The sequence below is a fragment of the Vulpes vulpes genome, chromosome 11 (genome assembly GCF_048418805.1).
Source record: "Vulpes vulpes isolate BD-2025 chromosome 11, VulVul3, whole genome shotgun sequence".
Lineage (NCBI taxonomy): Eukaryota > Metazoa > Chordata > Mammalia > Carnivora > Canidae > Vulpes > Vulpes vulpes.
In genome coordinates, this window is record NC_132790.1 from 50648016 (window position 1) to 50659356 (window position 11341).

General features: G+C 47.1%; 1 protein-coding gene across 1 annotated transcript; it reads right to left on the reverse strand.

Annotated features, from left to right (window-relative positions):
- Positions 1 to 7726: 7726 nt before the first annotated feature.
- On the reverse strand, positions 7727 to 10767 carry LOC140594375 (cystatin-9-like). The gene is made up of 3 exons (XM_072725341.1): positions 10654 to 10767; positions 8924 to 9037; positions 7727 to 7822 (listed from the first exon to the last, which is right to left on the reverse strand). Exons 1-3 carry the CDS (start codon positions 10765 to 10767, stop codon positions 7727 to 7729), a joined length of 324 nt encoding a protein of 107 aa, XP_072581442.1.
- Between the last annotated feature and the right edge of the window lie 574 nt (positions 10768 to 11341).

Consider the following 11341-nt stretch of genomic DNA (forward strand, 5'->3'; position numbering starts at 1 on the left):
GGGAAAACAGGAGATGGGGATGAAGGAGGGCACCTGTGAGGAGTATCACTATGTTGTACAACTGAAACTAATATTATACTGTGTTAACAAAGAGGAATTTAAATAAAACTTAAAAAAAATAACTGTCAGAAACATCTTCTTAATTACCCTCAGCTAATCTCTGTAGCGTTTGGCAAGCTCTCTCCTATGAACGTCACATTTCACCTTCTCTAAGTGGTTGTCTTTTTACGTTGTCCTTTATACATCAGCATAGCAGAAACTTTAGAGAGTTCATAGGATATTAAGAAAGCGTATTATCCTTATGTGGCAGGAGTGGGGAAGCTGGATGACAGATTAATGAATAATTATACTATCATTTGGTAAGTATAGTGTTTGGAGGTGAAAAAAGTCTACATACAGAAATTTTCAGTCTGTTTCTTATTGTTAGTGAATGATTCTGTGTTAGATGTTGTTGTAACAATTTTTCTGCTGAAATCTCCTGTTCAGAATATCTATAAGCATAACTGGGAGAAGAGCAAAGAAGTTTGACATTAAACTGGACGCCATCCCCTTGCTGGCAGCCAAAGCCAACGGCAGGATCACCAGCGATGTGAATATGGCCTGGGCACCCGGGCAGGGGCCCCCAGTGACACTGCCTGATGGGTGGGATCTGGCATGTGTGATTTTTCACAGGTGATGTACAAGAAAGACTATGAGAAAAGCAAAGGGAAGATGATCGGAGCCCTGAGCATTAATGATGATCCCAAGATGCTTCATTCTTTGAAGACAGCCAAAAACCAGAGTGATGTGAGTGTCTTTGTAGATCTATCTTGCTTTCAAGATGATGCCCCTCTTAATATGCCCAAGGAGAGGTAGCACATAGAAGGATTCCATATCCATGGGCTCTATCATGTTCACAACAAACTTCTGGGAATGAACTTTAGAAGTAGAAAGATTTCCCAGATTCTTGTATCTTTGAGAAGAGAAATTTCTGATTTCTACTTGATGTCCATTTCACTTTGAAAACCATTTGTTTTAATATTCATTTTAAGGGTAGGTGTAGGACTAGGGTAGGGTTAAGTGTAGGGTAGGGTTAGGTATAGGGCTAGGGGTATGATTAGGATTATATGTAATGGTGAGGATAGGGATAAGGGTATGTGTGGGGGTATGGGTAGGTGTAGAGGATTGGTTAGGGGTAGAGTTATTAGCAGGGATGCAGCTAGGTGTAGCAGTAGGATTTGTGCAAACGGTAGGGTTTAGTGTGGGTATAAGGATAGTAGTAGCATTAGGTTTAGGTATAGGGGCACTGGTATGGTTAGGAGTAATGGTAAGGGTAAGAGTAGGTTTAGGTGTAGGGGTAGGTTTAGAATCAGGGGTAGGTATAGTGATATAGGTAGGATGAGGGGTAGAAGTATGTTTAAGGGTAGGGGTAGGGTTACAGCTAGGGATAGGGATAGTTTTAGGGGTAGGATTAGGAGAAGGGTTAAGGGTATGTTTAAAGGTGGTGGTGGAGTAAGAGTAGTGCAAGGGTAGGGGTAACTGTTGGGGTAGGGAAGGGTTAGTCATAGGGGTAGGGATAGTGTTAGTGTAGGAGCAGGGTTAGGGGTATGAGTAATATAAGGGTAGGGTTAGAGGTTGGGATAGTGGTAGAGTTTGGGGTAAGTGCACGGGTAGCGTTAGGGGTAAGGTTAATGTCAGGTGGGGAGTATGGGTATAGTTAGGGTTAGATGTAGGAGTAGTGTAGGCATAGGGGCACTGTTAGGGTTAGGAGTAGGTGTAGGTGTTGGGTATGGATAGAGTTAGGGGTAGGTAGGGGTAGTGGTAGGGGTAGGAGTAGTGTTTGAGGTAGGGGTAGGGTATTGTTAGGGGAAGAGGTAATGGTGGGTTTAGGGGTAGGGGTAGGGGTATAAGTAGTGCAAGTGTAGGTGTAAGGTCAAGGAGAGGGTAGAGTTAGTCATAGGTGTCAGATTATTGTTAGGGCAGGAGGTGTGGTAGTGGTAATGTAGGGATAGGGGTATGGGTATGCTTATGGGTAGTGGATAAGATTAGGGGATAAGATTAGGTTTAGACTTAGTGGTAGGGGTATGGGTAGGTGTATGGCTAGGTTTAGGAGTTGACATATTTTAGGGGTAGGGATAGGGTTAAGGGTAGGGGTTATGATAGGGTTAGGAATAGGGGTAGGTGTAGGGCTAGGAATAGAGTTAAGGCTAGGTGTAGGGTTAGGGTAAGCTGTAGGGTTTGGGGTAGAGGTAGGGTTTGGGGTAAAGTTATTGGTAAGTTTAGGAGTAGGAGGAGGGGCAGGTTTAGGGATAGATTTTGGATTAGAATTAGGAGTAGGGGTAGGGGTAGAGTTAGAGTTAAGGATAAGGTGAGGGGTAGGTGTAGGTGATGGGGTAGGGATAAGGTTAGGGTTAGTGGTAGGGTTAGGGGCAGGGTTAAGCTTACGAGTAGGGGTATGGTAGGGTTAGAAGTAGGGGTAGGGGTAGGTGTAGGGTTAGAGGTATAGGTAGGGTTAGGGATAGAATTAGGATAGGGGTATGGTTAGGGTTGGGGTAGAGGTAGAGATAAATTTAGGGGTAGGGTTATGGGTAGGTATAGAGCAGGTTTAGGGTAAGGGTAATGGTAGGAGGAAGGTTAGGGGTACATTTAGGTGAGGTGTAGGTTTAGGGTTAAGGGTAGATTTAGGAATAGGAGTAAGGTTAGGGGTATGAGTAGCTATAGTGTTAGGGGTGGGGAAAGTGTAGGATAGGAGTATAGTTGGTGGTATGTGTGAGGCTTGTTGTAGGGGTAGGGTTATACCTGTGAGTAGGCGTAGGTGTATGGTAGGATTCGGGGTAGTGGTAGGGTTAGGAGAGGTTTAGGGTTAGGGGTTGAGTTAAGAATGGGGTAGATTTAGGCAAAGGAGTAACGGTAGGTGTAAAGGTAGAGTCACAGGTAAGGGTAGGGATAGGGGTAGTTGTAGGGGTAGGGGTAGGGTTAAAGGTAAGGTAAGGTGTAGGGTTAAGGGTCCAATTAGGGCTATCAGTTTGGGTAGGGTTAGGAGTAGGATTAGGGGTTGTGGTAGAGTAGGGGTAGTGGTAGAGTAGGGAGTAGGTTTAGTAGTAGGGTTAGGAGTAGAGGTAGGAGTAAGCTTAAGAATAGGGTTTAGTGTAGGGGTCATGGTGGGGGAAGGATTAGGGGAGTGGTAAGCGTTGGGTTAGGTGTAGGGGTAGGAGTAGGAGTAGGGTTAGGGGAAGGGGATATGGCTAGGAGTAGGTGCAATGGTATGGTTGCTGGTAGAGGTAGGGAGAGGGGTAGGGTTAGGGTTAGTGGTGGGGTAGGGTTAGGTTTAGGTGTCGGTATAGGTTTAGGAGTAGGGTTCAGGTTAGGGGTAGGGCTAAGGGAGGAGTAGGAGTTACAGTAAGTGTAGATGTAGGGGTAGGGGTAAGTGTAGGGTTAGGGTTAATGGTAGGGTAATGGGGAAGTGGTAGGGTATTTGTAGGTTTAGGGCTAGTGGTAGGGTTAGGGTTAGGGACATGTGTAGATACTATACTAGTAGGGTTCTGGTTAGTGGAAGGTGTAGATGTATAGGTAGAGGTAGGGTAGGAGTATAGGTACAGTTAGGGGTAGGGGTAGTGTAGGGGTAGATGCAGGAGTAGGGTTAGGGGTATGAGTGGGTGTATGGGTAGGTGTATTGGTATGGGTAGGGTTAGTGTTAAGTTTATGTGTAAGGGTAGGTTTAGCGTTAGGGATTGGGTAGGGCTAAGGGGAGGAGTAGGATTAGGGTTAGGAGTTGGTATAGCAATAGGGTTATAGTTCAGTGTAGTGGTAGGGGTAGGGTAGGGTTAAGGGTAGGGTTGGGGTAGGGGTGGAAGTAGAGTTAGGGGTAGGGTTAAGGGTACGTTCATGGGTAGGTTTAAGTGTGGGGAAAGGTTAGTTGTAGTGTTAAGGGTAGAGGTAAGGGTAGACGTAGAGTTGGGTGTATGGGTACGGATATGGTTAGGGGTAGGGATAGGTTGGGGTTAGATGTATGGGTAGGGTTAGTGGTAGGAGTGGGGTCAAGGGTAGTAATAGGGTTAGGGATAGGGGTAGGGATATGGGCAAGGGTAGAGGTAGGGGTAAGGTGGGGTTAGGAGTGTGAGTAAGTGGGTAGTGGTAGTGGTAGTAATAGGGTTAGGGATGGGGTAGAGGTAGGTGTAAAGATAGGGTAGATGAGAGGTAGTGTTAAGGTTGGGGGTAGAGTAAGGTTAGAAGTACGGGTAGGTGTAGGGGTAGGATTAGGTGTAGGGTAGGGTTGCTGATAGGGGTTGAGGTAGGGCTAGTTGTAGAATTAGGGGTCTGGTTAAGTGCAGTCTTAGAGTAGGGTTAGATGTAGGGGTAGGGATGGGGTACATGTAGGATAGGGGTCAGGTCAGGGGTCGGAATAAGTGGAGAAGTAGGGGTCATGGTAAGTATAGTGTAGGTGTAGGTGTAGGGTTAGCATTAATAGTAGGGTTAGGTGCATGGCTAGAGATAGGGTTTGGAGTAGGGTTAGGGGTAGGGGTAGGAGTAGGCATAGGTGTAGGTTTAGGGCTTAGGGTAGAGTTAGGGTTAGATGTAGGGCTAGGTATAGTGGTAGGTTTGGTTTAGTGGTAGGTGTAGGAATAGGGTTAGCAGTAGGGTTTAGGCTACGGTTAGAAGTTGTTAGGTGTAGTGGTAGGAGTAGGTATACCTGTAGGGGTACAGTTAAAGTTAGAGATTCGGGTCTGGGTATAATAGGTTTAGTGGTACAAGTAGAGGAGTGGTATGGGAAGGTGTAAGAGTAGAGGTAGGGTAGGAGTGTTGGTAGGGTAGGGTTAGTGGTAGGGTAATGGTAATGGTAGAAGTAGGGTTAGGGTTAGGAGTGAATGTAGGCATAGGGTAGGATTAGGGTTAGAGTTAATGGTAGGGGTGAGGTAAGGTTAGAAGTAGGTTTAGGGGTAAGAGTAGAGGTAGGTTCATGGGTAGGTTTAGGTGTAGGGTATGATTTGGTGTAGTGTTAAGGATAGGGGTAGGGGTAGACATAGTTGTAGGGGTAAGGGTAGGGTTAAGTTAGGGTTAGGGGTATAAGTAGGGGCAGGGGTAGTAGTAGGGGTAAGGTCAGGGGTAGTTGTAGGGGTTGGTTTAGGGGTAGGGGTAGGGATAGGAGTAGTATTAGGGGTAGGGGTAGCAGTAAGGGTAGGAGTAGGGGTATTGGTGGAGTTATGGTTCTGCAGCCTTCATGGCTCTGGTCCAAAGATGAGTGTGGCCATGACTAAAGTCTTGTCCTGTCTCACAAAACTCCTTGTGATTGAGCATACCCTCTCTCCCTAGGCATCAGCCAGGGGGAGAGAACATAGGTAAGATTCACCCATGGAAGATTGAGGACACGGCCAGATTTAGAGGGGCCCAGTCCCCTATTCTCTGACTGACCCTCTCTGCCCTAGACAGTGGATGACAATAGTCATTTCCTGGTATGAGGCCACTGAGAACCCTGGGGGCATGTAGCACTGGCCAACTATGATGAATTCCCTTTGATCTCCAGAGAGGCCCAGGGAGCTGGCTGAGGGCCCTGGCCTGGAAATGAGAGGGCCAGATCAGCTCATTGTTCCATGGTGTCTGACTCTCACTCACAGCCTTGGGGACAAGAGTTAAGGTGGACTTTAGTGCTGCAACTGAGCCAACAGCAAAGTAAAGATTCCAGGGGTTGTTGTCACCACTGTGATTATCAGTGGCCCTGAGTGTGGGCCTGGGGAGAACCCACTGATGGAGAGGGTGGGAATAATAGGCCTTGTCCAAGAGTGAATTGCAGCCCCAGCTGCAATCCCAACTCCTGGTGCTGAAGAATTTGGTCTACCCCCCCCCCCGCCCGCTGCCATCCAGCCCACAAGGCTGGGGCACCCCATGGCCTTTCCTCACCATCTACAACACCTGGTGCCCAATGACACCACATTGGGTGTGGACCATGACACTCATCCTGAACCCACTATTTTCATAGAACCACACAAACATGGAGGGTCCAAGTCACATTTCTCTCCCATGTGAAGACAAGGAGATAAACTCATCCCCACCAAAGTGTAGAATCTATAGCCCCTGCATAGTCCCATAATGTGAGACAACTCCTTCCCACACATCACTAGTCACCAGGCAAGTGCAAGAAGCTCCTCATAGTAGTGGTTGATGTGATATGTGGTTGGATGGAGGCTAGCAGCCTCCAGAACAGTAGTCACAGTGAGGTGATGCTAAGAGAAAGGATTCATCAAGAAGCTCTAGTACTCATGAACCTGTATCCCAATAACTCCAGAGTTGGACCATTCAACACAGCAGCTATCATGTTACAGACAAAAAGGTAACTGCACATGAATTTGGAAGATTATGTCACTTGTTCCAGTGATACTAAGAAGGCTAAACATTATAAAGGAAGCAGGAGAGTTGAAAGGTGAGTGAACAAGTCTGCTTCCACAGTGTCTGTAAACCTTTCTACCCTATATAGAATGTGAATTTTTGAAATAATCTGATAATCATGAAAATAAAGTGTAAATTATAAAGGTGTATTCAGTCCAAGATTAAATTATAGGTGACAGGACACTGACTGGGTATATTCACTTCATGGGCACTGCAGAGGAATCTATGTCAGTGGGGATGGGGGGAGTGGCAGCCAAAGGACCAAACAGAGCTCCTGCTTGTGTTTGTAAAGAGTTTCACTGGAAGACAACACTGTAATATGTACTCATATGTTCTATGGAGCTTTCAAAGCAACGATGAGGAGATGAGAACAAAACTGGTGGCCCACAAAGGCCAAAATAGTTGAACTCTATTTGTAGAAATTGTCTGGCAAATCTGTACCCAGGAAATTCAGGCAGAGTCTCATAGCATTTGGTAGAGTAGTGACACTCAAGATTTCATTGTGTATCTCTTGGGATTTCATGAAAATGAAAACTCCTTGTCCAAAAGTGGAGAATCCCTGATGCAACATTTCTAAGGTTCCAGGACTTGCTGCTACTGCTCGTAGTGGTTGGATCACTCTGTGGGTGGAAGCTACAGATACTCTCATATCCTCACAGATGTATGGATCAGGGAATGGGTGTGAGCAAGCCCCCCAATACAGGGGCCTTATGTGTTTTGAGGGTCTGAGTGCCTGTCTGGGTCCATCCTGCACTTTGGGCTCTCTTTTGGATCATGGTCATTGCACCTTTAGGGAGCAGGTGATTCCTCATGAGCCTTAAGGCAGCAGCTCAGAGTCTCCTGCACTTCCAGGTTGTGCCACCTGGAGATGACACCAGAGTTCTGCATGGGAAAAGAACCCTCCACCTGGGGCCACTCCACTGCCCTGCTGGGATGAGCCCTTCACCTGCCCAGCCCCTCTATCTGGAACCATGCCATACAAAGCTTCTTGAAATGCTAATGTTTAATAATTTTTCTACATAAAAAATGAACAATGAAGAATTTTCACAATGCCCATATATGAGATATCAGATTTTGTAAATAAATAGTACATAACCTGAAGCTGCTCAGCCACTGAAGGGTGACCAACAGGACATGACTGGTGTTCAGGAGAACAATCAGAGCCACGTGTTCTGGGATCTCATTAGTGGATGCCATTCAAGCAGGCCGTTTTTTTTTTGTTTGTTTGTTTTTACAGAGAGAGATAACACAAGCAGGGAGCATGGTAGGCAGAGGCAGAGGGAGAAGCAGACTCCAATGAGCAGAGAGCCTGATGCAAAGCTTGATCCCAGGACCTGGGATCGTGACCTCAGCTGAAGTTAGACACTTAACTGAGTGAGCCACCGTCCAAGTAGGTCTTGTTCCAGAGTTCAAATATTGTATTCCAGGGATCAGTGCTGATGGTGAAGAAGCAGGTGATGATCTGAGGGCAAGCACAGGGATGGAAAGTGGGTGAGAATGGTTGAAAACAGTGGCTCCTGCTGTAAACACCGCACATATCCCAACCACCCATACTGGCATTAGCAGCTGGGGATACAGGCTGTGATTCTCAGGTGCAGCCCCACCTGAGCACTGCTTGTTCTGAATGCAGGACCTTGTCCTGACTTCAGGAGCTTCTGTGCCATTTTCTCATCCTTAGGCCTGTGGTCTCCAGGGCAACACTCAGGCTGATCCAGTGTGACCCATGCCCATAGTACAATATTGCGGTGCTCTTTTTTTTTTTTTTTTTTTTTTTAAATTTTTTTTTTAATTTTTTTTAAATTTATTTATGATAGTCACAGAGAGAGAGAGAGAGAGAGGCAGAGACACAGGCAGAGGGAGAAGCAGGCTCCATGCACCGGGAGCCCGACGTGGGATTCGATCCCGGGTCTCCAGGATCGCGCCCCGGGCCAAAGGCAGGCGCCAAACCGCTGCGCCACCCAGGGATCCCTGCGGTGCTCTTTCCTAGGGGTTCTATCTCAGGGGAGCCCCTCACCCTAGGGGGGGTTCACCTTGACGTTCTCCCCAAAGCAGTAACTGATAGTCCATGGAATCTGGTCAGGGCATGGGAGGTGAGCTGTGGTCCCCTCTTCAATCTCCATCCCATTGGCCTTTTTTCTCAGGGGGACCTGAGAAAGCCAGTCTAGCAAAGGCCATGTTGCCCATCTCAATTTTCTCCTCCTGAATTCTGTAGGGAAGGCACATCAATAAAGACCAGAGGAGGAATATCCAATGGCTTTCCCAAGAGACATGGACATGCTCCTTGGCCAGGAGCAATGTCACCACTGTGGCCTGAGTGGCTGGCAACTGGAATGGGGTGAGTGGGCAGAGTCAGTTCCCAGTCTGGCCAGGGGCTACAAGTGCACCTGAAGGATGGCCTGCCCAGCTGGGCTCCTATGTAGCACCAGTGGTGGGCATAACAGTGCCTGCAGCTCTGTCACTTCTCTATGTGCCTAGGAATGACACTGTCACCTACCCCACTTTCCCCTCTGTCCCAAGCTGAATCCTCAGTTGTGTGACCTGAGAGACTTACTATATGTCTTACATTGTTCTGTCCTGAACTTGATTGAAAGGGACAGTTGTCAATGTCTTCATCAAATTTCCCACATCTTGTTCTTTTAAGCTGCAGCTCCATGGAAAATGCCATCATCTTCTTCTCCTTGAATTGTAATTGACATTGACATTAGTGTGATAATCTGTCTCCTGTTTCCCTTGAACAACTGCCAGTGTGGACCCATGCACTGTGGGGAAAGCCTCAAACACTCCTCCACATAGGGAGCTTCCTCTGGGCTTGGCTGAGCTTGCTGGGGATAAAGCCAAGCTTGGGGAGTTCAATCAAAGAAGCCTGTGTTTGCTGTCGGACTCACGGTAGAGGCAGGCCTGGTCACACACCATTCATACATCACACACTATAGCCTCACATCCCCAGATGCCCTAGGGAGACTCAGCCCAACTTCCAGCATGCTTCTGAAGCTACAACAGCACTTCCAGGGTACAGGTGCTGAATGCTTGGGAGGGTGTTGGCTCTTCAAGATTCTGCTGAATAATTTTGGCTGCAGAGTAGCAGTCTCATCTACAACTCCATCATCACACCTTTCAACTGACTGACAACAGGAAATTGGCCTTCAGTGCTATTGTAATACTCACATGAGCCCATGAGTGCTTGGGGGTGTACACAACCCCCACCCCCTCAACTATGGCTTCTGGATACCTCTTGTCCTATTAAAAAGTGCAGCTGGAATTTTCTGTACTCTTCTCTGCTCAATTCATTCCATTCCATACCCACTACTCCACCCTCCATTACTCCCCACACTCTAACTCAGTGTGAGTGTAGATCTAGGGGCTCCAGAGCAGAGGTCTAACCTGAGAGAGCTGGGACAGCAGGACAAGCTGGGACCTGGCTCAGCAATATTCACAGAGGTTGGAGCTCCTTGCAGGGTGTAACTCGCACTACCCTTCCCTCTGTATCTTGGGGCAGAAGTCCTCTCCCTCTGGAGAATACCCCAACATGTGCACACATACTACACACACTCAGTGACGCATTCATGCTACTCACACCCATAACTACTACATGCACTCGCAGACACCCAGAAAGGGACATACAGTCACTCAAAAACTCATACTTACACATATGCACACTCTTCCATGTTTTCTAAAGCACGCACATCCAACCTACAGCCAGATCTGCTCCTGATACAGCCCATGTGGAAGCAACCTTCCTGGCTGCATTCTGTCGACACAGCATTACAAGGACAATGCTTTAGGATCGAGAAGCATGGTATGGGAAGAGGGTAAAGTAGCATCCATCCCCTTAGGTGGAGACCATAAGGAGGAGCTCAGAGAGGAGGCTGCTCTGGAAGGGGAGAATCCTTGCTGCTCTGATCTTTAGGCCCTCTCCTTCCCTTTCTCCATGTCTATTGTTTCTTTCTGCATATGTTTTCCTAGAATATTTCTTCAATCCATCTCTGATATTTTCTCAATCTATCTTCTCTTCCTCCTTTCTGTCTTGTTCTTTTCCCTATTCAGTATCTTTATTTTCTCATAGTCTGTATTTTGATCATCAATAAGTAACTTCATATAAAGATAAAAATTGGAACATCTTACATGTGGTAGACATTGACCAGGGTAATTAAATTTTCAAATTCTTTCATATAACTGAAATTTACAGTTTGTATTTTTGCTGTATTTAATGGACTTCCGAACAAAATCTCTAGATAGGACCCTCCTGATCTCACTTTATAGCAAGTGCAGATTAGACCAGGGTGTGGTACCTACCTGCTCTATCCTAGAATCCAGGATGCGCACCAACCTGTAGGCCTTCGTGTCATTGCTCTGCAAGTTGAATACATGTAAGGCATACTCCACGGTAGCAGAGAGGAAGATCTCCATGGTTTTCTGGTCATTATTATCTACTTCCTCTCCAGATCTTGACCCATGAGTCACTAGGAATGGGGAACCTAAGAGAAACAGCAGCAAGGTCGCAGACAGAGCCCACCTACACTGCCAGCGTGGCATGGATACAGGCATCTGGGCACTCATGGCCTTTGCTTTCCCAGCTCAGGTTCCAATCAGAGGCTCCCTAGGCATTGGTCCAGTACATTGGCTTCATAACAACTCCCTCTGGATTTCCTATCTACTATTACACTCTGTCCCTTCCCACATTTCACCCTGCCTTCCCCATCCCAAGCTGCAAAATTGTCTTGTGTCCAGAGAGAGGGACAAACCCAGGCATGGTGGGTTGGAAAGAACCAGCAATGGGAGGCAGAGGTCCCCTGTAGCTGAGTCCCAGCCACAACATCCTCCTCAGCTCCTCACTGGGCAGAAACTTCATTTGGATGCCCCAGAATCAAAGGCTGATACAAGGACATAAGAGCAAGGGGTAGAAATGGAAGATGACCCCAGGACACAGCAGTAGGGTGAGGGCCACTGAGACAAGGACAGATCCAAAAGAGGATGAGTGGCC

Bases quoted from the DNA above. Each gene is read 5' to 3' on its own strand.
- LOC140594375 (XM_072725341.1), bottom strand. From the start codon at position 10,767: ATGGAGATCTTCCTCTCTGCTACCGTGGAGTATGCCTTACATGTATTC. The intron at 9,038-10,653 runs GTAGGTACCACA...TTACAATTCAAG, and splicing joins TGGATTCTAGGATAGAGCAG to GAGAAGAAGATGATGGCATT. The intron at 7,823-8,923 runs GTAAGACATATA...GCTTGCCCTCAG, and splicing joins CAAGTTCAGGACAGAACAAT to ATCATCACCTGCTTCTTCAC.